General features: G+C 43.4%; 1 protein-coding gene across 4 annotated transcripts; it reads left to right on the top strand.

Moving 5' to 3' along the window:
• Positions 1-556: 556 nt before the first annotated feature.
• On the top strand, positions 557-19,429 carry zbtb7c (zinc finger and BTB domain containing 7C). 4 transcript variants are annotated; one of them, XM_026173601.2, is made up of 4 exons: positions 557-1,166; positions 15,526-16,259; positions 16,349-17,016; positions 17,430-19,429. In XM_026173601.2, exons 2-4 carry the CDS (start codon positions 15,546-15,548, stop codon positions 18,049-18,051), a joined length of 2,004 nt encoding a protein of 667 aa, XP_026029386.2. In that variant the 5' UTR covers positions 557-1,166; positions 15,526-15,545; the 3' UTR covers positions 18,052-19,429. The 4 variants fall into 4 exon arrangements, with proteins under 4 accessions (XP_026029386.2, XP_026029388.2, XP_026029387.2 ...); XM_026173603.2 differs by having other exon boundaries at positions 15,529-16,259; XM_026173602.2 differs by lacking the exon at positions 557-1,166 and adding an exon at positions 8,586-9,657.
• The last annotated feature ends 5,899 nt before the right edge of the window (positions 19,430-25,328 follow it).

Raw genomic sequence — 25,328 nt, forward strand, 5'->3', positions numbered from 1 at the left:
AAACGTGATTAAACGCACTACAGGGCTCCATAAAGCAGGCAGGAGCTGCAGGTTTGGCTGAACAACCTTTTTCTATCTCACGCTGTAAGAATGATGAAATCCTTTCACATTTCCGCGCTGTTTTGTCATTTGATGCCTTACTACGGTATAAAAATATGAATCATTGACACTTTAATCAAGTGATGTGGTTGCTTTTCACAAGTGTGGCATTTCCACGTGTTAAAGCGAAAAGGCAAACAGCAGCTTTTCTCTGGGGCTTGTTTGACAGACACAGAGAAAAAACATTGCCCCTCTATCGCCCAGCAACATTTACATCACCGATTACACCCTCTTATTATATTGCCATTATGCTGCATTACGGGCTTCAGAGCAACACAATGGTTCCAACATCTTGCCAGGTACGAGCTGTTACAGTGGAGCACACGCCCAAGTACATTCAGACGCTGTCAGCGACTCTTTACCACCCGTACCTTTCTCAAACTCCTTTCATTTCTCCCCCTGATACGTCTTTTGTTCGACACCTGATATGAACCCCTGGAGCTCCTGGTCGGCACAGGTAAAGGCCCACCCACTTTTTTCCCTTCACCCTGCAGATCAGCCTTACTGTGACTATTTTATTCCCAGTTCCTGCCTCACTGCTCGGATTTTCTAACCCATGCTCCTGGTTTGGAGCTCTCGTCCAGCGTCGTCTCGGGCTCGAGACCTTCAGGCACTGGTCAGGCCCAAGAGCACTCTCTCAGCTCTAGTCAGCACCACAGCTAAGCTCTGTCATTTCTCAGCTGTAATCATACCACCCCAGTCAAACGTGCAAGCAGGTTTTTAGGCTTGGCTTGTTTTAGTGTTAGAGTGTGTGTCACTCCCCTCCCCTAAGCACAGGTGGACTTGTAGGGAACATTGCCAAATAGTTTTGGTTTAGACGGAGGGAGGGGTGTTGGCTGAGGCTGGTGGGTGTAGCAGGTTTTTTTTTTTTTGTTGTGTTTCTTAGATAACCGCTTCGTGGAGCGGTACCTTTTCACTCCCCCAAATCACGGACACACCTTCAGAGCAAATTTGAGTGTGTTTCGTGCCTGCTCTCACTTTCACAAGTCTACCAGTGCTGAGACAGTGCTGTGTTTCCTGACAGGGAGTGAGAGAGGAACTGAAATCAAAACTTCTCTTCTTAAAAGGTCAGTAACATCTCGCTGTCTCTGTTCACTTTTCTGCTCTTTTCTCTGTCACGCTATCATTTGTCATCATCGAAAAAGTCGTAAAGTGAGGTTCACATTTTCTCTCTGTTCAGACAAAAAAAACAAAACAAAAAAGTTCAAAGCATACACAAGCTGCCGGCTACCTCCTGCGCACCAGAATCAAACTAACGGATGGCTGACCTTTTGCAGAATCGGGCTCTTCTGTGCGACCCATTTAAAATTGCAAATTGCTCCATGTTTCAAACTTTTCACGATGGAATATATATGTTTAAAAAAATGTAAAAAAAATAGACTGCTCAGCTATGCAGAAACTTTTCTCTGTGCATATCTCGCAACAGATGTGCACACAGTGAGTGAAAAGACTCCCCCTTTCAAACAGCAACCGCACACCAAGGGAGGAAGCAAGTGAAAGCATGACAGAGCTGGAACAGATTGAAAGACTGATATCATTTTTTTTTTTTTTACTGTTACTTGTTTTTGTTGTAGTAGCAGCTTGTAGAACTACACGAAGATTGATTGCACGTGACTTTAATCTCGCATCTGCGACTGTACAATCGGCCCGAGCACAGCCTGATCATACAATGCCTCTAACTGACGAAGTAATAACAAGACGATCGGACACATGGGTTAACATCTGTCCGGCAGGAGTCCGTTTAATCACCGCTCACGTTTTAGAGCAATCTTAGCTTCTGTGCAACAGATGTGGGGGCAGAGGTGTGACATTCACATTTCTTTCACTCTTCCTGTGACTCCTCATCAAATGCCACGAATAACTTCAAGAGTATCATTACAGGGCAGTTATACGCGATACTGTAACAAGGTACTGAAGTATTCTTGAGACGACACGACTGAATCATTGTGCGAGATGTCAACTGTCCTGCTTTCCGTGTTAGTAAGGCTGGCATGGTCCTAACTGAAGTGGCGAATGCAAAACCTTTGGCTGATTTAAAAAAAAACCTTGCAATTATGCACTATATGCTTCAAATACTGTACAAACGAGCGGTGGTTTTAATCAACAGGTTATGACAAAGGATCTCAGTTTCCAGTACCGACCTAAAAACAGGCAGCTGTGGTCTAAAGCAGCTTCACAGCTCACGAACCACATTATTATCACCAGGTTCTCAATTTAGATACGCAGTGTGTTTCCGTTTATCAGAGAACTAGATGGATCGTATGAAAATGAATGGAAAATTAGAAAATGAGCCGCTTCCTCAAAATGCGGTGCGAGATGATAAAGGGAATGTGAGCAAAACAAAACTTCAAATACAATAAAGCAGCATGTACAGAAGATATCAGCTTGAAAGCTTATCAGCCATCATTGTTAATTTAAAAAAAAAAAAACAACCTTACAGAGCTTTCTTTCCTGTTGCTGTGAGGTTAGATGGGGATAAAATCAAGTAGACGCTACCACACCTATTCTCGTCTGACTACAGCTCCACGTCTGCTTCTTTCTCTCTCTAGGATTAGTGATTTGAACCTGATCCTCGCTGGTCTTTTGTTGCAGGGCCTCGCTTACGTCGGCTGTGTTTAACAAACATTACCCGGGACAGATTTCAGCCGGTGTTTGTATAATCTCACCTACAGTATGCCGTGCAGATCACGACAAGCCGGTTAGCTTAGCGAGCCGGCGTGTAAGGGCACAAAAAGTGCTTGACTAAGAGATTTTAACAGCCCTGAATCAATTTGTCAAAATGAATGAAGACGCGGCTTCACATCTGAAGAATTATGCAATGTGTTCATTGTGAGACTGACGGTGAATGAGTCCGCACGCCTTCTTCCCACCTGACAGCATGTGGGCATGCCCATGTAACAGCATCCACACAGGGATACACAATCTGATGCTAACCTTCTGTGACACAGATGTCATCACGGCAGCTGTCCTGAATCTGATTCTTTTTCTTTAAGAAAACTGCTCAGAAAGCAGAGAGGACAAAAAAACGCCCTCCAAAAAAACCTGATCTGTTAGACGCATACCCGCAAAAACTTGTGTTCAGGTTAATGTGCTGCGTGTGTTTGCATGTCTACAATGGCAGAGGAGCCATTTTTGTGTGCACGCGTGCGTGTCCGCCCTCCTCCGTAGGATCGAGGTCCAGGTTTTGTTGTGTGTGTGTGTTTTTCTCTGTGTGTGTGTGTGTGTGTGTGTGGAGTTGGGCTGGGTGAGTAAGCCGCCCCTCACAGATGAATAGAGGATGGGAGGAGGCTTGAAGAGGCTGCCGTGGGTGGGAGGCCCAAGCCCTGCCAAAAAAGCTCCTTCTGTGGGATTTGTGTACTTTTGCGTTCCTCACGAAACACAGCGCCTGGCTCCAACGACAGAAGCAGCCGGGGGGAGGGAGGTGGGCCCTTTCTCTCCCAGGGGTCGGCTCGATCACACCCTCTGCTTTTCAAGCTATATCCCATCTTTCCGTTTACAGTGCTCCTCCTTTTCATCTCCACATCCAGTATTTTTCTTAAAAATAATAAACCGACCGATTATACTCGCACACTTTGACTTCCTGGGAACACCTCTTGCCTCACACTTCCTGCTCACCACCTACCCTGACACTAAACTCTTCAAAAACAACATAATCAAGGCATTTGGGTTCCTTTAAGTTATTACTGCTTTACATAAATATATCGCTTTACTTTTGAGCTGTGTGTGTCTGTGCTTTATCTGAAAGGTCTCGCAAAAATGCAAAAACAAACCCGATCACACAGAAACTTGTTTCATGTTATGAACTTCTATTAATAATGCAACAGTTGCTTTGTATTTACTAAATCACAGAGTGTCTTGTAGTGGTTTTTTTTATGCATTCCTTAGCAGGGTCATAGTCATCAGAGAAATATTTTTGTCATACATTTCAACATCTGAAATGTCAGTGGCAGCCGCAATTTGTAATGTGGTTGCGCAGTGAAGCATTTCACATACAATTTGTGGGTGTTTCCTGAATGTTACCTAGATAATACAAAATAGGGCCCCTGTAACCACTAGCAACCCACCTAGCTTTAACCTGGCGACAAGCACAAAGAAAGGCATTGGCTCTCGGCAGTTTGGCAATCGGGTAAAATGACTGGCTGGTAAATTAGAAAACGAAGAACAGCCGCACGTACAGTGCGGGGAAACATATAGAGCATAGAGCCGCGTGTCATTCAGCATCAGGGAGTTAGATGAAGAAAAGAAGAAAGGGAGGAGAAGGAAAAAAGAGAGCGTGATTTCATAATGTCTAAAAGAAAGATCTGGGTTGAATAAGTGGGTCCACCCACCTGTGTGTGAGAGGCAGTGAGAGAGAAAGCAGGGCTGGATGGCAGTTTTAGAGACATGAGTGTGTGGGTTAGGCTAGCTGGCCTGCTTATGCTATCTAATCACTGGGAGAGAAAGGAGAGCAACATGCCTTGATCCACCCACCTACCCCAGACAAACAGCAGTTAGCCTGCTAAGTACTATATGTAGTCGCCTGCAGCTCGAGGTGCTTCACTGGGAGATAAAATGTGACAGAGTTTGCAGGTAACACACACACACACAGAACAATTATGCCTCACTCTGTGCTTGGGAGAAACAGAGATGTGTCAGTCTAGAGGCCACTGTGGTTCACAACTTCGTAAGAGAGAGCGTTTGAGTTTAAGCTGCCAAACACACAAACACGCAGGTTTCAGGTCGAAATAACTCTAATGAGACATCGCTCACTGTCTTTTGTTTTCTAACCGGATTAGTCAAATTAATTTTAACCCCGTCCATGCAGATTTCAACGTTCTTTATCTCAGAATATTTGCTTTCCGTGTGTGGATCATTTTATAAGTTCTGCTTGTGTTTTGTCACAGATTAGTTACCTGCTGTGATACCTGAGTGGGTGGGATGAAATTGGGTTCGCCTCCAAAAATAGCTGACCTGCGCATCGAGCTTGTGTATTTTGCCAGTGTGCATGCGGTTCACAGCGGTCCGCCACCTCGTGCATGTGTGTGTGTGCATGTGTGTGTGTTCCATGACAGGCATCTGTCTCCCCTGCCCTGCAGCCTGACTGGTTTTAATTAGGAGGTGCCAGAGTGCCCGAGGGCTCTCTTGCTGACACACACACGTACACATGCTCTCTCTCTCACACTCGCACACACACACACAAACATGCGTACAGCATACACACAATACCTGAGGGCAGACAGAGGCTGTCCCACCAAGGCTGGCCTCCTTCTCGTTATCACCGTAAGGAGTTGTCTTCATTCACCTGACGACCCTCGCGAAACACGCACGTACACAACGCTCACACAAAAATACAGACACCAAACCAATCCAGCAAACACAACAAAACCCATTCTGAAGTCAAATTGCGCTAGCGGGGCCATGACTCTTTGTACATTTTGTTGGGATTATTACGCCTTGAATACATTCTTCTCAAAAAAGCGGCCTCAAACATGACGAATGATCAAATTTACCTTTAAGAAAACACTCAGTGGATTCATACAAAGGAGTGCAGCCAACTGTGTGAGACTTTCACTGAGTACTTGCAGTTCTTTACCTCCCTTCTGGCAAAGCTTCCCATATTTATTAGGCTGTTTGAAAAGAAGGCCCAATGGGAGAAAGTTAAAGCCCAAAACAGACAGGTCAGCAGACAGGAAACGCCCTCGTCTCACTCACCCAAATGGCATGCTCCAAGGTGAGTTCTAATGACCTCAGTGCAATGACAGATGGGTGTGTATCTCTGTGAATGTTTGTCTGCGAGTGAGCGAGGCAGAGCTTGCAGTGGGTTTGAACACATTCAACCCTCCCTTTGTGTTTAATCAACATTGCATCTCCAAGTGCCTGGCTGTCCTTGGCACTTGAGGCAAGGGATGTTAGACCTGGGAGGCTGCTGCGATGCCCTATCTCTGGATGGAAGAGGAGTGGGGGTAGTGAATGCCTCCCTTTCCTGCTTCTCTCCCACACCAGGCCACACCTGGCTTCAGAGTCAAAGTATGAGTTTGGCCGGTCGTGTTTGTCTGCCTCTACAGTTTTTATTAATCCTGGGAAGGTCAGCTGAGCTTGTCCCTGAACTGTTTTAGCACGCTCGTGGGCTATGTGTATACTGCTGCATTTTAACACTGATTCTTAGCAGTTATAAGTACTTCTTGAAAAGTCAGAATCCAGAACTGCTTTACAGACCCCCTTCAGGTCAGAGTTCACATTTATCCCATCAGAAAGTGGTCGGTCACTTTTGTGGAGGTGAAATCTATATTTATGCAGCTACTTTAGTCAGTTTGGCATATTCGCAACTTGATGAAACAATATGAATGTCTTTTGGGAACACTTAAGAAAAAGTGATTCCAGCAGATATTCAGAACCAAAGTGCGTCCATAAGACAGCCTCAACTCTCCAGGCATCCTTGTAATACCTCTTTGCAGCTAGTTTGAGAAGCGTCTACCTAAACGCTAGGTGGCGGAGGCAGGGCCCTGTTTGCCAAACAAGGCGAACTAAAAAGCAGCAGTCTAGGATCACACTATTTCATACCAGTGGCACATGTAAAAATTCACTCTGTGATACGTGGCTGCTGTGCTGCTACGAGACCATCTGAGATGCTGATGAGATCTTCTCAGACGTGCCAAAAAGAGCCAATTTTAGTATTAAGAATCGGACTGCCGTGTTTATGGTCTGCACAGAAGGCCAAGCTGAGTATAGCACCAAAGTTTTCATGATATCAACTTTATGTAATGATGCTTCACACCCCATCCCCCATCCAAAGTGCCAATCTGGTGCCCTTGTATGTGTATCTTGCTGGGAGCAGCAGGTGGCAGTAAACAGGTACACTGACACACCAGTCAGAGAGACGGACAGACAAAACAGATGACTCTTACTCAGCCCTCATGACTGTGAGCGCGCACAGAGCAGGCGGCAAGATCCACCGCTTTTTCCTGGAGAAAGGGGAGGAGGAATGAGTTGTTAGCTTAGAGAAACACAAAAGACTGAGAGACACAGAAAAAACGTTTGATTGTTATTTGCACAGCAGTTAAAAATAGCTTATGTTATTTTGTGATTAAGCCAATTAAACTCGTCGCTGCATATGGGATGAAGATGCACTTTTTTTGGCCTTAATGCACATTTCTCACCAGATTTTCTGATTTAAGTCATATAACATGTTCAGGTTGTCCTGAAAAGAAAGAAAGGCAGAGCTGAGATTGTACGAGCAGTTTTAAAGGCCTTTAAATTAAGCTGCGTATTAATTTGCCATAGACGTTTGTGAAGTTTTGTCACCAAACACAGAGCTGCATGGCAAATCTGTGTTTAACAAATTGCATGTCAGCGCCACGAGATGACTGTTTTCAATCTGCAGTTCAAAAGCCTGCACTTCTTTTTTTGTGCTTTTTTTTCTTCCGAGTTTAGAACAAAGCAATACGCACAGGTACCACTTACAGAGCGCTGCTGTGACGGCAGCAGGCGTGTTTAGAACAGATAGTCGAACTTTTTAGGAAGACAAACGCTGTTTTTCTGGCCGTCTGGCTGGGCTGCTAGCAGTTAGTGGCTTACCCTGTTTATATATACTAGATGCCAATGCGAACTGGCCTGGGCTCTCACCCTGTACAAAACAGTGTAAACCACCGTGGGCATGGGCTGCGGTTTGCTTTGGTCCATTTTTTCCCCAAGTGGAAGTGGGCATAGCATAGTCTGATGTACGCTCTGATGTGTACTTGTTTGTGGAGGTTAACTCAACACAATTTGACTCCTTTCACTGTCTGATTGTCGGTTATGATATACGGTCGGTCAGAAATATTTTAGTAGATTTGAAGGTCCAGCAGCCACCAGGAAAACAATGGCTCGCTGCGTGCTCTACCATCGTGGACGAACATCTGCTCGGATCTCGCTTGCTGCCTTTAAACAGCAAGACTGCCGCTCTCTCTCATATTGCTTAGGCGGTAAAACTTATACGAATAAAAACAGTGAAGTATGACAAAGGGTGTGGTTTAATGATGTCACACAGGAAAACCCAATGGCTTTTTCAACACTGTGAATGTGCTTTGTCATAACATTTGGCTTGTGCGCGCGTGTGTGAAAGCAAAGGCAAAGGAAACACTTGTTCTCCCTTTTTCTTTCCCTCCGTCTTGCCATCACAAACATCTGACTCAACACAGAAAGGAGCTTAACAGGCAATCTCGTCTTGAAGTTTAACATCTCCTCAAAACTTCTGCCGAACCGAGTTTCCTCCTCTGTGCTCGAGCCTTTACAGAATGGCTTATTTCTACACCTTTTTCTGCATGAACTTCCTCCTCCTCTCCACAGACTGACGTGGTGGTGCTCGCCAACTGTTACCCTGCCTCGGCGCTTTCTGACTCAAAACAGGACTCTAACGTTGGCCGTCTGCTCTTCACGGCCGGGTTTCTGAAACTTAGTTGAAACAACGGTTCGACAAAGCGAGAAAGAGAGAGAGAGAGAAAATAAAAGGTCTGTAAACAGACGCTTGTGGTATTTTTTCTCTTTTGTCGCGTTTGTGGTCTAATTCTGTCTCAGATACAGACAGCTTTTAAATAATACAGCCTTTCAAATTAACGCCACTGACTGAATCAGCTAGTTTAACGGGGTTATGCAGAAGTCTCTCAGGTCAAAATAGGTTGATTTATTAGGTTCTTTTTCCAGAAACTAGTCAGTTCTTGCTATCAGTATTTCTCTAAGGTGGGGTCAGTGTGTGGCTTCCTGTGGAAATAGCTTTAGATTTATTTCAAGTTTCATTTTTAATAGAATAGAAAAGAGCAGGTGTGGGAATAAAACTAACCTGATTTAAGTTCCACTTGCATTTCTGCTTCTCCTCATCTCAGTCTGAGACTCACCAACAGAGGTGCACAAAACGCTTTCCCAACTTTTCTCTCTGTCTCTCGCTCCCTCTCTTTCTCCTTTCCATTTTTACCCTCCCTCAGTCTCCCCAAACAACCCCTTCGGGTTTCTTTTGCCCCGGTCCCTTTCTACCAAAATCCACTCTAACACAACTAAAAATTCATTTTGTCTGACCTAAATCAGAGGGTGTCTGCGCCATGGGCTTATTACACACTGCGCTTAAACTTGTGTTGTGGAGGAGGATGGGGTATTATTATCTTCCAGCTACCCACCCTGCTATAAAAACTAGTGGTGCGACATCTCCACAGCGCAGAGCTGCTGCCCTCCCTCCCTTCTTCCTCTCACTCTCTCGCTCGTCCTACATGAGCCACACACAACAGTGAGCCTGCCTGACTCTAAACTCCACACCAGCCACTCGGCTACACAGACAAACCCAAGAATCGCTCTCTGCTCTCCTCTGCTGCGCTGCTTTGCTTCCCTTCATTGGATATTTTTCCTTCCTGGGGTGTTTTTTTTTTTTTTTGTGAATGGGTATCTGAATCTAGTGTGAGGAGCTTGTGAATGGACTGACTGACAGACGGGCAAAGAGCGAGGCAGCTGTGTTTCAATTAAAGAGAGCTATGCTGAGAGGTCAAGTGAGGAGCAGCGGAGCTTCTTAGTAGTCTGGAAATACAAAGACACGTGAGAGGAATTGAGAAAGAGAAGGTACGGTAGGTGATGCCTGCTGAAATCTGTGGAATGCTGGGGGAACGTATCAAGACATGTGCAAATTTATTTGGATGTCAGACTTGTGGAACATCCACATGGGTGTGTGTGTGTAATCATTTCTGAGTATTACAGAGGATGTGTGTGTGTGTGTGTGCGCCCGTGTGAATCAGCTTGCACTTTTGGGTTGTGTGCATCACTTCAAATGAGCGCTTTAGACCATAAAGGCCCGAAAAGGTGCAAACAGGTCAATAAAACCACTTAACGACTCGTGTCATTATTCGGGCTGTGCAGTGTAAACACTGTGCCGTAAAGATGCTGGAAATAGCGCAGACATTTATAGCATCACAACACATCTTGGAAATGCCAAACATAGTAGTTTCGGTGGACTTAAGTGCGTGTTTTGTCTCCAAAAGTAATTACACATTACAGTTTCTGTATCTATATGACACTCTCCGTTAAATCCACAAATACTCAGGTAATTTTTTTAAAAAGCAGGGAGGGGGCATGTTTTAGAGCACAGACAAAATAGACAAAAAAAAACATGTTATGGATTTGAGGCTGAGCTGTAAATGATTGTTTACAGCAAGTCAGCTTATAAGACCTCTTAGCTCATAAAGTTACAAAAAGCAGTGACCCGTAGTGCTCTTGTAACTGTTTACTCGCCGCTGTTTTTAAAGTTTCTGGTCTTCTTTTTTTATTCTACATCAAATTCTTTGTTGGAGCCAACTGAACAGAACAAAATGTAAATACAGTTGCCTACAACCAGCACATTTTAGAAAGCATTATTCAGCGGCATACAGAGATGCAAAACAAGGCTGTGCTGTAATGCTGACGTGCTGGTGGTAAACTACATGCAGTTACACACTATGTTAAAAGTCTGCTTAATGATTTATTAATCATATCTCAATTAATCCAATCAGTTTTTAAGCTTTACCTGCCAGTGTGTAGCTTAGTAAAGACACTCAATATTATCCTGTTTAAGTGTAAAGTTTAAAAAGCCTGACTTTTAAAAATACAAATAAATGTGAATAACTGCAAACTGGAAAACTGAAACAACTTTTTAAAAAAAAAATGCTGTAATGATCATTTTATACTGTACCATCCTTACTTGTGGTTTGGGTTTTAACTTCCTCTGCTCATTTTTGGGGGTCTTTCCTCAGGCCAAACTGAAGAAAGTATCAGATGAGATTTAGAAACTGTCCATTATTTCAAGCTGAATATGTGTGATTGAAAATCTTTCTTGTTTTATTGGCAATAAAGTAAACTTTTGGGGTGACTGAGACGGAGGCGGGTAACTGTGGGCCCCCCTGAAAGGCTCGAGAGATGACATTTAGCGCAAAGAGGCGCTTTAAGGAGCCGTGCGATTTGAACTGACCTTGGATCAGGTCCAGTGTTAACTTTAAATGAATCATTCATTTTTAATCAGTCAAGGCTGAGCGCTAGCCAAAGGTACAAATAACTGCAGACTTTCTGAATTAATTAAGTGAGCAATGCAGTATAACATTGTATTTAATGGCACTTTATGCATTTGACTGTGAATCTGTAGTTTGAAGTTACTTTGAAGTGCACAGCTTCAAAAGTTTATTTGTTTAGTTGGGTTTTTTTTTAACCTAAATGCTAACAATACTTAAAAAAAAACCTCTGTGCTTTTGTTAAAACACACACACTAATTCCTAAAGCGCTGACTGTTCCAAATAAGCAGCGGTTTCTGTTTAAATACTCGGATTTTGACCCTGACATTTCACCATTACTGCAAAGAGAAAATAAAGCCCCAGTCATGAAGTTTAACTGGCATTGTGTCCTCCTTCCTCACCTTCTCTAATTGACAGCAATTAAGATAAAATATAAAAATCTCCCCCCCTTCATGCGGCCTAGAGGCTCAAAACTAACACTAACCATGGAAGTGTCTCCTCGAGGTGCACTGCTGTTTCACTGGCGATAATGGACTAGTTTACACAGCAGGTCAAATGAATGTCTTCCCTTAATAAGGGGGGTGAATTTTGGCTGTCAATACTGTAAATTATTGGCTGTGCAATTGTCCACCTGTGACAGTTGTTTCGCAGGTGTTTGCTATGGGCAGTCGGTGACAGGGGTAAACTCTGGCGGCTGGTGATTTAGCATGGGGGTCAGGTGGATGAACGGGCCTGACAGGAATAAACTAGGCACTGGGTGTTGGAGCGCACAGGCCAAATGAGCGTCTGCCCGTCACAAGGCTTGAGATGGACATTAGCTGGTGATTTGTGGCCTGAGCGGTCAGGTTTGGGGACAAGTTAGCCACTCTACTCTAGGCATAATGATGATACAGCTGCAACACGGACAGAGCGAGGTGGAGGAAGAGAAGGAGGAGGTGGTGAGGAGGAAGAGGAAGAAGAGGAGAATCATTAGGAGGAGGTGGCGCTGGTGGTCAGTGCCCGGAGAGCAGATGAAGTTCTCGGGAGAAAGACGACACTGGATGGAGGTGACACATAATTTGGAGCGGGAGTGCTGAGTTGAAAGTGTTGGTGACTAAGTGAGGCATGAGAGGAGATGCTGGCCAGTACAGGAAGGCAGAAAGAGAGGGAGACGGAAAAGCCTTTATTAGAGGTCAGTTTAGTAAATGAGTTGAACTCGTGTGAACTTTTTTTTCCCCACACTTGGAACTTCTTCCTTTAAAGCGGTGATGCAATTGTGACAGGTGCTAAAAGTTTTAATCAAAAACAAATTTTGTTTGTTTTTTGTTTTTTAATTCACTAAAAAAATCCAGCCATCTCATTATGGCAGGTTGTTAAACCTGACGACTACTTACCGAGTTGAGCTTTATTGCTAATAACTTGAAGTTGGTTTGAAAAGGGGACAGAAGGCGAGTCACTTTGTGCCCTTTCTCAAGGCGTCGCCGCCCTCGCTCCCCTTGATGGGTGGGTGGGGTGTTGCGTGTGCGTCTAAAGGGCTAAGACTTGTTTGGCTGATGAAATGTCGCTCCAGGACCTTGTGGTGGGAAAGCGGTGCCCTCCTCCCCTCCCTGTCTATGTGGCACATCCTCCTTAGATCCTCTCCACATTGTAATTAGGGGCCGGCCGCTAAGAGCTAGTGCTAGCTAGTGGCAGGCAAACAGTGGGAACGGGGAGGGGAGTGGCACTCGTCGGTTCAGTGGGTGAACAAACAGCAACAGCAGCACGTGTCCCATAGTTCCAGGAGTGGGTGGGATGGGTCGAGAGCAAAAAAAGAAAAGGAGAAGAAAAAAAAAACGAATGCGAGACAGTGAGTTCGCCAGGCCCTCCCAGTCGTTTTCTCCTGCTCTTATCCACTCAGTGTTGTTCCAAGCTCTGCACTATTGTTTGCCTTGGCAGGCTGTCGCAGGGAGGGGCCCCTCCGCTGGTGTTTGTGCAACCTGTTAGGGAACTTTTAGGGCCATCTGATCTCTCCCTGCTGGAGATTCTCTCACCTTTTTGCCCAGGCCAGGTTATTACTTTTAGGGAGGTTGTGCACATGGCGTGGGAATACAATAAAAAAAAAACTTCTATTCCTTGTAAAAGTGTAAAGTTGTGATGTGAGCTGCATACATCCTCATCATCATTTCCATTTTGCAAATCGCCAATCAAACAGCTCTGCCCCCCCAGCTCACTGTAACTTTCACTGTCGCATCGAGGCCGGCGTGCGTGCCTGCGGACATATATCCTACACTGCCACCTCCTCTATAGACATTTTAATTATGTCCACACTGTATCAATGGCACGAACATGGCAACAGTTCCCTAGCAACAAGATCGACAAGAATAAACTACATGTAAGATTGGTAAGGTACCTGAATTGTACACCTGCAGGTGAACTTGGGGATTTTTTCTGAAATAGTTTTTTTTTCTCCTTGTTTTTCCTTTTTTTTTTTTTTTTTTTACTTCTGGCGTGATTCACTGCAGGAAGCTCAAGAAAGTGAGACACTTGGGTCTGTATGTGTGTGTGTGTGGCTTCAGAGCTGGCCCATTTCGGTTCAGTCAACAATGCAGCTGTGGTGTGTGGGGCTGCTTCAAAGTGTTTATCTACACATGCCTCCAGTGACCACCAAGTGCGGATGGCTAAGTTTGAGCTCTATTCATAGATGTGAATGAATGAGCACCCTGCCAGCGGAGGTTTGATCACTAGAACTGTAAACAACAGTACAGTGAATCAACAGGTGGGAGCTCAGGCAGCTGTGGAGTGGAAAATGTGAAGAAAGAGAGCAGACCGAGAAGAGATTCATCTGTGCGTTTAGACAATAACGTGCTATATATCAGGCTTTTCAGGCACCGCGTTATAAGTGAAATGAGTGAGGATAGACTGCAAGTAAGCATTTTGACAGGATACAGTATCTAGAGTACAATCTGACCTCTTTTGTCGTTTTCTCCACTTCTCACCACATCCCAGTCTCTCTCTCACACACACACACACACACACACACACACACACACACACACACACACACACACACACACACACACACACACACACACACACACAGTATTGTTCCGATGAACGTATCGGCTTGCCTCTTTTTCATATCTGATAGACGCAGACAAGAGGGATGGACGTTATAAGCGCTATCACAGAACGTCTCTCACACACTTTTTTATCACACCACCCAGTTTCGAATTGAAAAGTAAGAAGTAAGAAAGAAAAAAAAATCAAGAACCGCTTTAGGACTTATTAAAATGATGGGCTTCCCTAACTCACACACTTGCAACAAGAAATGATGATAACACATTCAAGAATAAATATTACCCAACGTGATGTTTGCTCGAAATGAGACATGCTGTATTTACCACTTGTTGCTTTTGCTGCACAGATGGCACGCAAACAAGCATGCCTACAGTATATTTTAATAAAGTTAGACTGTCACTCATTGTGTTAACACTATCGGCCTCGGCGGAGAGACTCCCCTTATTCGCATATGAAAGCTTTTTTTGAAAGCCTTCACCCCATGAATGGACGCCGCTTGTCACCGGTGACAGCAGCAGCACCCGTCGTTACCGCTGCACTCTCTGCGTCGGCGTTTCAGAACCCCGCTTTGTTGTTTTCTTTAACATGCCTTCATTAAATCCTGCACCATCCACGTGGATGAGTCAAGTCAAGTTTACAGGGCAGGCTCTTTGCACGGCCAGGAAGCAAGAAGCCAGCTCTGTGGATTTTAAAGAACTATTATTCACCGCTTTCAAGTCAAAGTGAAAGTACATGTGACCAGTCATCAAATGCCAACAGGAAATTAAACAGGACCTGTTTAAAGCGATCAGCATAATATTTCACACTTGTGTGTACTGTTTTCAAGTCAGCATGTGGGCTTTTTCCTGAAAGATCCCCCCATATTAAAAAAACCAAAGGGCTCTTGAACAACATGTAATAATATTGAAAGTATTTTCAGATTTCTTATAACGTCAGTTGTGAGAAAAGCGTCAAAGGAGCTTTTGTGATGAGTATATCAAAGTATTTGCAAAGACATTTATTACACACAGTAAATCTGAAGTGTAAAAATGAACAGTATTTAAAAATACTTTTCAATACCTTTTTTGATGTTGTTAAATTATGCATTTATACTTTTTTCTGCATTAAAAATCAAAACCATTCACTGGTATTTATTTTTTAAATTAGAAAATAAAAGTAGCTTACCTTTGGGATTAAAAAAAAATAGTGCATTAGATTCAATTTTTTTTCCCTAAAACATTATTCAACAAATATTAACAAATAATAAAGACGCAGAATAAATGATGGGAACCTTGTCAAAATGTAACCCCGCTTAAGTAAAAAGCAAAGTTTCAGGTCGAGAATAAGAGAATTAATTTCGGTGACGATTCAGAATTTGTATCTTTTTTCAGTTGCCACCAGATGTTTCACTTGTACCGCTTTTTGTCTCTACAACCAGCAGAGATAAAGAGAGAGAAGATGGTCCACCACAGAGAGGAGGATCTGATCGGAATCCCCTTCCCAAATCACAGCAGCGACGTCCTCTGCAGCCTCAACGAGCAGCGTCGCGACGGGCTGCTCTGCGATGTCATCCTCATCGTCCGAGACCAGGAGTACCGCACCCACCGCTCCGTCCTGGCCGCCTGCAGTCAGTACTTCAAGAAGCTCTTCACAGTGGCCACTACTGATGGCGGAGATCCCAATCACGCCGCGGCTGTGTATGAAATTGACTTTGTGGCTCCAGAGTCGCTCACAGCCATCCTGGAGTTCGCCTACACGTCCACGCTGACTGTGACGGCGTCAAACGTCAAAGAGATCCTGAATGCAGCTCAGATGCTGGAGATACCCTGCATCATTAACGTTTGCCTGGAGATCATGGACAGCGGTGGCGGAGGGGGTGGCGGTGGGGGTGGGAGAGAGGTGGAAGGGGAGGAAGATGAAGAGGAGGAAGAAGAAGAGGAGGAAGAGGAAGAGGAGGACGAAGAGGAGGACGCGGGGTCGAGAAAGGATGAGCACGAGGAAGAAGAGGACAATGTCAGCGAGAGGTCGCTCCAGTCTTCCACGAGCAGGGGGGAGCGGACGCCCCCGGGGATGGAGGATTCGCCACCTCCGAGCACCTCTAAGTACCACCAGCAGTTCGGGCTGCACAGGGAGACGCCCCAGTCGCAGTCTCCAGAAACCATGAGAAAGCAGGTGAAATTCAGGGGATATCATCTTGTTTTTGTTGATAATCTTATCTTATTTAAGCTCTAAAACTAATGTATCTAAAACTTGTGTTTCAGGAGAGCATTGAGACTCGAGCTCTGAAAGATTTCTCCATCGAGTCTCTCCTGCAGGAAGGGCTCTACCCTCGCATGCCAGCACTGGACAGGAGGTCCAACTTTTCTCCTCTCCTCCCAGGATTCTACCCCCCGATGTGGGCCGCTGAGTTCCCAGCTTTCCCTCAGCAGCTCCTGGAGCCAGCCCACCACCCTCACATGGGGGCTTCACCACAAACCAGGCTCCCCCACAGCTTCCCTGCCTCCACACCACTCGAAGCCTCCAGACCCCTTGATCTGGCCGTAAAAAGAGAGATCATAAAGGAGGAGATGAAAGATGAAGTCCCTCCCAGTATGCTCCAAGGCGAACTGCTGAAGGAGTTTGTCAGCTCGAACCTGGACGGCACTATGAACGCAGGGTCAGTGCCAGCGGAGAGTCATCCGCTGGGTCCCATTAAGGATGAGGCAGACTTTCGGTCGTACCTGAGTTTTCTGAGCTCCGCATCCCACCTGGGTGCGCTGTTTCCCCCCTGGCAGCTGGAGGAGGAGAGGAAGATGAAGCCCAAAGCGTCACAGCAATGTCCCATCTGCAACAAGGTCATTCAAGGAGCTGGGAAACTGCCACGGCACATGAGGACACACACAGGGGAGAAACCATACATGTGCACAATCTGTGAAGTACGATTCACCAGGTATGTGGAAAGCAAACCCAATTGCTGCACATTAACAATTTGCATTATCTTGACATCTTCATCTAGCATACAAAGAGTGTAAACTGCAGGGTTAATGGAAAAGTACCCCATGCTCTTTTCACTGAGGTTAATCTGTTTTCACCTCATCTGAATATCAAAGACGGTAAAGTGGAAAGCCCCCTCTGCTTTTGCATTAGTGGTATCTCACTTACCTACATCCTCCCACTTTGGCATAGTTTCCACTTTTATTTTTAGAGCAGAACTTTAATGTTGACACTAAAAGGAAATCATCTGTGTTGGCTTTTTTTTTGTAAATCAGTCACTTGTAAAACTCGATGACTGAAAGGGCAATGGTGTAGGATTTATGTGTTACTCTCATTTTGTGAAAGTGTGCGGTTTTCTTCTTTTCTCAGACAAGACAAGTTGAAGATCCACATGCGGAAGCACACAGGTGAACGCCCCTACATCTGCCTTCACTGCAACTCCAAGTTTGTCCACAACTACGACCTGAAAAATCACCTGCGCATCCACACGGGCGTCCGTCCGTATCAGTGCGAACACTGCTACAAAAGTTTCACGCGGTCTGACCACCTGCATCGACACATCAAGCGGCAGAGCTGCCGAATCTCACGCCCCCGGCGGGGACGGAAGCCAGCTGCTTGGCGTTCAGCGCCCCCCGGCAACTTCCTGTGTCCCCCTACTGCTGCGACTAACCGGTTCGAGGAGAGCAGGTTGAGCCCCGCATACCAGGGGGTCAAGAGTCACGCACTTGGGGAGCTGCTGGGCCTCGGGAACAGAGGTCAGGGGTTTAAGAGCGCGGACGCTGCCGGCAGGGAGAGTAGGGAGGAGCTGCGGGCAGAAGGGAAGCACATCTCGGAGGAGGAGAAGCCGGGAGCTGGGAGGCAGAGGGGAGTGTTTGCTTTTGCTCTAGCTGGAGAAGAAGTGCTTACCCAATCTCCATATTATGCTGCGACCTCTAACCCCTGGGCCATGAGGCTGGAGCGGGCTCCACCCATCCCTGAGCCGGCCAAATGAACACTGGTCTGCAGAAGACAAAATGAAAAAAAAAAGACAAAGAAAATGTCTTTAATCTCTGCATCTCATCTGCTCCAGAAAGCTAAAGCACCTTTTACACAGAGAGAGAGAGACAGCAAGAGAGAGTGACGTGTCAATGAATAGCTTGAAGCCTGCTGATACGGCAAACAGATATTCAATCAAAAAGCAGACTTCTGTCACATCTGCACGAAACAGGTCAACACAGGTCTTACTATTCACATTAATGAAGGTTCTCTTCTAAATGAATGTGATTAGCAGCACCCGTGAGTACCTGCAGCACGATGTCGTGGCCGACGGCGACAAAAAGGTCTATTTCTTCATCCCCGTGAATGTTTACATATTCCTTCAAAAGAAGCAAAACAGTCTGTTTATGAGGGATGCCGTTTTCGTACATGTATATTTTTTGCATTATTTATTCAAAACGCTGTAAAAAAAATTTTTAAATTCTGATAAGATTCCTCTGAAACTGAAAAATTTGTTTCTTTAAAATGCAGAATGTAAACACGTGATCGCAAATGTATAAAAAGGGGGAATTTATTGTCAAAAATGGCATTAAGTAGATTTAATTAACATAAAAGAAAATTGAAATATAGCTTAATAAATCAATAAATAACCCTTCACTGAGACAATTTCACGTTTTTATTTTAAGTCGTTGGGTTTATGTGTTGAAAAAGGGCAGCGCTCTCCAAATAAAAGCATCTATGGTGCTAGGATGCTTTAGTTGTCATCTTATAGTTTTCTAAAAATAAAGGGAGACCACTTGAAAACTTAATTAGGAGACACGATGATGCATTACGATCCCTCCACTGCCTTTATTCACATTTAAGCTCTTTTGTCTGCACTATTGTACATATGGATCCAAACTTTTTGGCCATGCTGGTGTTAATTACAGTTCTGTTGCTGATGTTGTAAAAATAAAGGAGTAAATAAACAAAGAAAAAGAAAAGAAAAGCTCTTAAAAGACTATGAGAAATCCATCCAAAGATGTGTGCTTTGATATTTCAGACTTGAATAAGATTTTGTTTTAATGTTTATGACCACGTGTCTTCAGAGGATGTATATTTCTGACTAATCGATTGCCGCTCTAGCTACACGGTATGCTTGTGTTTTGTTTTTTGGGGGGTTTTTGGGTTTTTTTGGTTTGTTTTGGGGGGTTTCTGCTGCAAGAAATCAATAATTTTTTTTCCGTCTAATGTTCAGCTCTGATTCGTGTATAAAGAAGTAACAAAAAAATATTTGAATTGAAATGGGAAAGTATTTTCTTGCTATTTATGGCGTATTTAAATGAATGAGCCTTGGCTATATTTTGCAAATCTGTTTTATAAAGACACTAAATGCAAAAAAAACTAAAAAACAACCCAACTTTGCTCTTGTCTTTATTATGTCAAATGTGTTTGTACTCCTATTTTTTATTTTATTTCTCCAGATCCAGGCAAAGGTTTCTGGAAAGCTCGGTCACATGCTAAATTGTTGCTTAAAGTTAAGATTAGCATAGGGTTTGGGTTTAGGCTTACATCAAGCAAAAGTTAGTGATTAGGTGTGTATTTGGCATAAGTGCTAGAATAACACAAGATTTAGAAAAGGCAGGCAGAGATTATAGTTGAGACAACACGGGATCACGTGTCAACGTGTGTCCGCACAATTATGGATGAATAAATAACTTTACCATCAAATGATCATAAAACGTAATTATAGAAGGCCTCGTTCAGGTCTCCACAGACTCTAAACCCAGAGAAGTTCCCTCATGTCGCACAGTTATTTAGGCATTCATTCATCACTTTTATATCAAGCAATTTAATTACCCTAACATTTAGCTACTTAAGAATGTGTTGGTGGTGGTGGGATGCTTACAAGCTCCCTGCCCAAAATTTTTAATCGTGCTATTTATGCATCATTTTCAGGAGGCACGACAGCCATAGAAGCTGCTTGTGGCCAAGAAGTTACACAATAATTTAAATGTCTTTATTAGCATAAAAAAGGCGAGCGAAATTAGTTTTATCCAGTAAATCAAGTGTAGGCTTTGTTATCTGCTATCTGCTCTTTATAATCTCCACTGCCACTACACTGTTTATTATTCACACCCACACAAACAACACCACAGAGCTCCTCAGCTGGAGCTTTTATGGGTAGGCAGCATTACTGTGATGCCGGGTTCATATCCCTGCAGAGGTCAAGCATATGAGTCCTATAGTAGTATATATAAAACACGTATTTGTCATTAATGAGACTGAAATCGAGACACAAAGAGAACATAGCAGGATGAATAGTGAACTGCACAGAGTGAGGTTATAAAAGTGTTGCTTGAGAAGTGATTGATGGATTTGTTCAACGTGTTACTGGGATGAGACATCACTAATTAACCCCTGACACAAAAACTCAGAGGCCTACGTCCTGCTCCCTCTGTACCAGATTAACAGTTAGATATGTTCATCTGAACTTTAATCTTTCAGAGAAAAACCCCAGATAAAGTCAGCATATTAGAATATGTGAGCAAATGTACCCGCTGATAACAGATCACCAAAATCACAGTGCAGCTCACTCATGAATGACATTTTGAGCAAACCCATACATCCCTCGGCTGTAAAGAGATAAAAGGATCCATTATTGATTTATTAAAGTTTAATGACGCGTTTGGCATTAAGTAATAACTCATTGTGTTGGCCTTATGGTCTAAGCCTTCCCAGAGGTGTCGTTTTAGTATTTATCTCTAAATGTATGAGTAACACAGAGAAAGTACTGTCACTTTTCACAAGATAAAAGAAGATAAAAAAAGAGAACACTCAGCTCACAAAAAGCCTCTTCATGACTTCCAAGTACAAATTCCCTTCACCATGCCGCCCTCCATCGTTCTATATTTTTGCTCTGACCTCTAGTGGAGGGTTGAAGGTACTGTAAGGGGAAGTGTATCAAGAGAATATCCAAAAGTGTTTCCTTTTTAAAATACAACCTGTGTAATATTTAATAAGACTGATGTTTAAGTAAGATATCAAAACTACCGATCTTGTCTCATTTCCGCTGCTTTAAATAACTTCTACCCATGTACAGGCTCATTAAGGAAATTAAATCTCATTGGCTGCCTGATGCGTGCCTTTAAATCTAGATACAGCTTAATACCTCCAGAGGGCGCTAAAGGTTTAAGTTGAAGTCTCACAGTTGGCCTGAAGGTTATTTCAGGGGTAAGAAAAAATACAACAAAACCAGCTTTGTGATTGAATCAACCAATTTTGCAGAAATAGCGGTATTCTTTGCTTCCTTCTTCTTCTTTTTATTTTACTTTTAGTAAAATATATCTTGGCAAAAATATGCTTGAAATGAGTCACGCCTCAACAACATAAACCACATCCTTTTATACGGAGCAAAGACTCTCTATGGTGCCAGCTTTTTCTGATGTATATTTTTTTGTAAATGACTATTCACTGCTGCGATGACCTGTCCACCTGAAGAGGCTGAAGGCTATTCCAGGAAATACGACAAAGGTTAAGGCATTTCCAGTTAAAATGAAAGGTCGCTTTAAAGATAAATGAGGGTGCTGATTGAATGTGTTGCCATGGCCTTTATACTATATGGCCTTGTTTAGTCAGATTCTCAGTCCTTAAACATGCATAGAGATATTATAAACCTTTCAATAAACAAAGAGAGAGAAAAAAAGACAAACACTTGCGTTTGGATTCCCACGGCTCACAACATCCATCTGTCCATAAATACAACTTTACAATAAAATGAGGCAAAAAGAAACCTGACTCCATTCATTAAACAGCCCCAGCTGCTTTTTAAAGAAATGAAGAGCCACTCCAGAAAACACATTCAGACCCATATTTAAGGTAAACAATGGGTCAGATATGAATAAAGACAGACTCATGTGGCATTATTTATAGGCAATTACGCGACTGTTATTTCTCATCATTTCTACTGTGAATCACCTGCTGAGCACCAAGAAGGACGACAATGTTAGCGACTAACTGGTGAACACAGAGTGCAGCACTTGGACATAAATTTCCCTGAGGATTTGGTGGAAACTAAAACAGAGGAAACATGAGAATGAAGGTGAATGTGATCCTTGCTTTCAATCAGTTTATCAGAAATATAACCCCAAATGAATGCAACTGTGGCTTCGTGTCTTCTGGATGTGTAAACATGAAATTCTTTGATAATAAATAAGTGCAATATTTTTCCACTCTACTGTTGTTCAATTTTGGAGAGCTCGTGTGAACTTTAGCCCACTATCGTTCTCTCAGCTGGCAGGAGAGGCGCCTGGTGTGGTCTTCTGCTGCTTTAACGTTCCACACTTTGTACACTTTGTGCTCATCTGCACAATTTGATTGCAACAAGAGCTTATTTGATTTACTGTCGCCTTCCTATAAACTCGAAGCAGTCTGACCATATTCCTCTGACCTGAATTGGTGCTCGCTGGATATTTTTGTATTTTTTTTCCGGACCATTCTCTGCAAAGAGACGGTTATGTGGGAAAAACTCAGAGATGAGTCGTTTCTGAAATACTCAGACCAGCCAGTCTGGCACCGACAACCATGACACATTTAAAGTCACTTCAAATCACCTTTCTCCTCCATTCTGACGCTCACTTTCGATTTCAGCAGGTTATCTTGAGTATGTCCACATGCTTAAAGGCACTGAGTTGCTGCCATGTGACTAATATTTGGGTTTTTGAGTGTATACAAATGTTGATCAGAACAAGATGGGCTTTTTATGGATATGTCTTTGCAGCAAGATCTTATTCTGTGTGAATAGATAAAAAAAAAACACCTTTTTAATCAAACAGATGTTGTAAAAATCACACTGATGCTTATAATACTGTCTAGTGATCTGAAACAATGTGGTTAAAAAATGTAAGTCACAATGTAAAACGTGGCTTTATTGAAGTGTGTGCGTGACTTTGTGAGCCCCAGCCCTGCTGTGGTGTGACTTCCTGGGTTCCTCACCCTCTCTTTGCTTGGTTATTAACTTAATAATCCTCGGAGGCCTGCAGTAGTACGCACAGTGACTCCTGCTGCGTCTGCGTGTACAGTGTATGTGTGTGCCTGCAAACACACAAAGCATTTCTAATTGAACATCCTCTGAGGAAGCAGTCTGACAATGCAGCTACAAGTTGGCCACAGGGGCTGTTGAAGGTAACACAGTCTGATGTTCTCTGCGGGATTCTGAGAGACTAAAGAGGAAACGCCTTCAATACAAAGAACCTTGAAAAAATAACTTTTTTTTCCTCAAGAACAAGGAACAATACGCATGACGTAATCAGAAAGCAGCTTACCATTCATGTCAGTCCAAAGTGACTACATGCTGTAAATATCTGGGTGCTGATAGAATTCAGCACAGAATCATTCTAAAAGAAACTGTGTTTAAATTCTAGTCATCTAAAATCATTGACTATAATGACTATAATGACCATATCTAGATCAATGGTGTAATATCCAACAGTGTGACCCCAGGGCAGCCCCTCTACATCACACTGGATATTCACCTTCACAATGTTTCAGTAAATTGGACACATTATAGGAGTTCCTCTACATGTTGTATGTATGTTTAACTTTTACTGGGTAATTTCACACATCACTGATTAAAATGGGCACCTTTGCTGAAAATGCTGGCAAATATTTTACCTATATTTCCTAACCATGCTCTCTGCCATTTGCGCAAAATGCTTGCAAACCTGTTGATGTCAACGATGCAAGGATTTGTCTTTCTGCAAGTGTCTTACAGAGAAGTTAGACAGCAGCAGCATTTTAAGTTATGTTTAGCAAACATAGCAAAAACCCCCCAACAAAAAAACAAAAAGTGGTGCTCAAAAGAGGAAGCAGAGAGAGAGAGCGCAGGATTAGAGTGTACCACTAAAACTTCGGATTATCTGAGCTGAGCACAAGGTCTGAACGATAAAGTTCTCATGGATGAGTGCTTTGTGTTTTTGTAAAGTTTAGGTGTTGATAAAGGGTATTCTTACTGTGATACCTGCTTTCACGCTTCTGTCCTAGGTGTTGCCAAAACACCTCAAACACTTCCTTCAAAAAAATGATGTCATGATAACCACAGAGAATGAGAGATGTCTCATTTAAACGACAACTATTGCTATGTATTGTGCATCCAGAAGGTATTCAGCCAGTCTAGAAAAAAGACTCTGCAATGCTTGATACTGGGACTATACGATGATATTCAATACCATACAAAAGTAGGTCTCTCTCAGGGGTAATCTTACTTGTATTTGAATTCTAGTAATCTAAAGTGGTTTGCGTGTTAAAAAGTCATGAGTCATGCTCTTTAGAGGGAAGAGTGCAACACCTGGGTGTTGCTAACTCAAACACTTCCTTTAAAAAAATGATGTAATGGTAGGCATAGATAGTGACAAATGAGCTACAGTTGTACAACAACAAAAGTAAGTAGTGGCCGAAATTTTTTGCAATATTATAAGCGATCACCCTGAAAAGAGCAGATAAAAATGTGCAATACATGCTGACAAAGAGTTACTTACACATCTAGCAGATTGAGCATTGATAGGCACACCAACTGTATCTGCCTTTGGGTGGTGCTTCATTTTGGTGTTGGTTCTGTTTGCGGTGAGTATTACTTCTTGTTCCTGTCACAGTGTTGTTTTTGTGTAGCTTATCTGCATACCTTATTTAATTTAAAACTTAAAGATAACATTTTATTTCATAGTGTAATCTTTACGTGCTTCATCCAAAGCACACGTTTAGGGATTCGCTAGCTGAGGTTAGCTCCTAGCCTGGCCAATTTGCAAGCAGCATAGCCTCTTCAACTGTCCCTCCTGCACTTTCCTGCTCATTGTGTCAGATGTTTAGTTACTCCTTGGCGCCTTCAGTAACAATGATACTTGTAATAAATTTAGCCTGTTTGTCTTTCTGGAGGCCAGGATAACTGAACTGAAGAACCAGGCTTTGCAACCTTGTAACCAGTGCAGCCGAAGGTAGCGTAAGCCCTGTTAGCTCTCCCCTGGAAGATTGTCCCGAGCACCAGGAAAACAGGATGGCTAGGTGATGGTGAGGAGGAAGCATAGTCCTAATCAGAAACTCCCTACCAAACCGTTCATGTGTCTAATAATTTTTTCCCCACGCAGCAACATACCCGAGCAACTTTGCCAAAACAATGTGTCGTCTGGTCCCAGCCCAATTGAACCAGGAGTGACATGATTAGCATTTAGCTGCACGTCTCCTTAAATTGCTGGCTGTCTGAGTGGTGTCCAAAAGACAATGTGGGGTTTATAGATAATTGGATAACCTTCTGGGGAAAAG

This window comes from Astatotilapia calliptera, chromosome 7 (assembly GCF_964374335.1).
Source record: "Astatotilapia calliptera chromosome 7, fAstCal68.1, whole genome shotgun sequence".
Lineage (NCBI taxonomy): Eukaryota > Metazoa > Chordata > Actinopteri > Cichliformes > Cichlidae > Astatotilapia > Astatotilapia calliptera.

What these genes read in the sequence shown, in the direction of transcription:
- zbtb7c (XM_026173601.2), top strand. Translation starts at nt 15,546, where the DNA reads ATGGTCCACCACAGAGAGGAGGATCTGATCGGAATCCCCTTCCCAAAT. An exon ending in CAGAAACCATGAGAAAGCAG is followed by an intron (nt 16,260 to 16,348) that starts GTGAAATTCAGG and finishes CTTGTGTTTCAG; the next exon opens with GAGAGCATTGAGACTCGAGC. An exon ending in TGTGAAGTACGATTCACCAG is followed by an intron (nt 17,017 to 17,429) that starts GTATGTGGAAAG and finishes TTCTTTTCTCAG; the next exon opens with ACAAGACAAGTTGAAGATCC.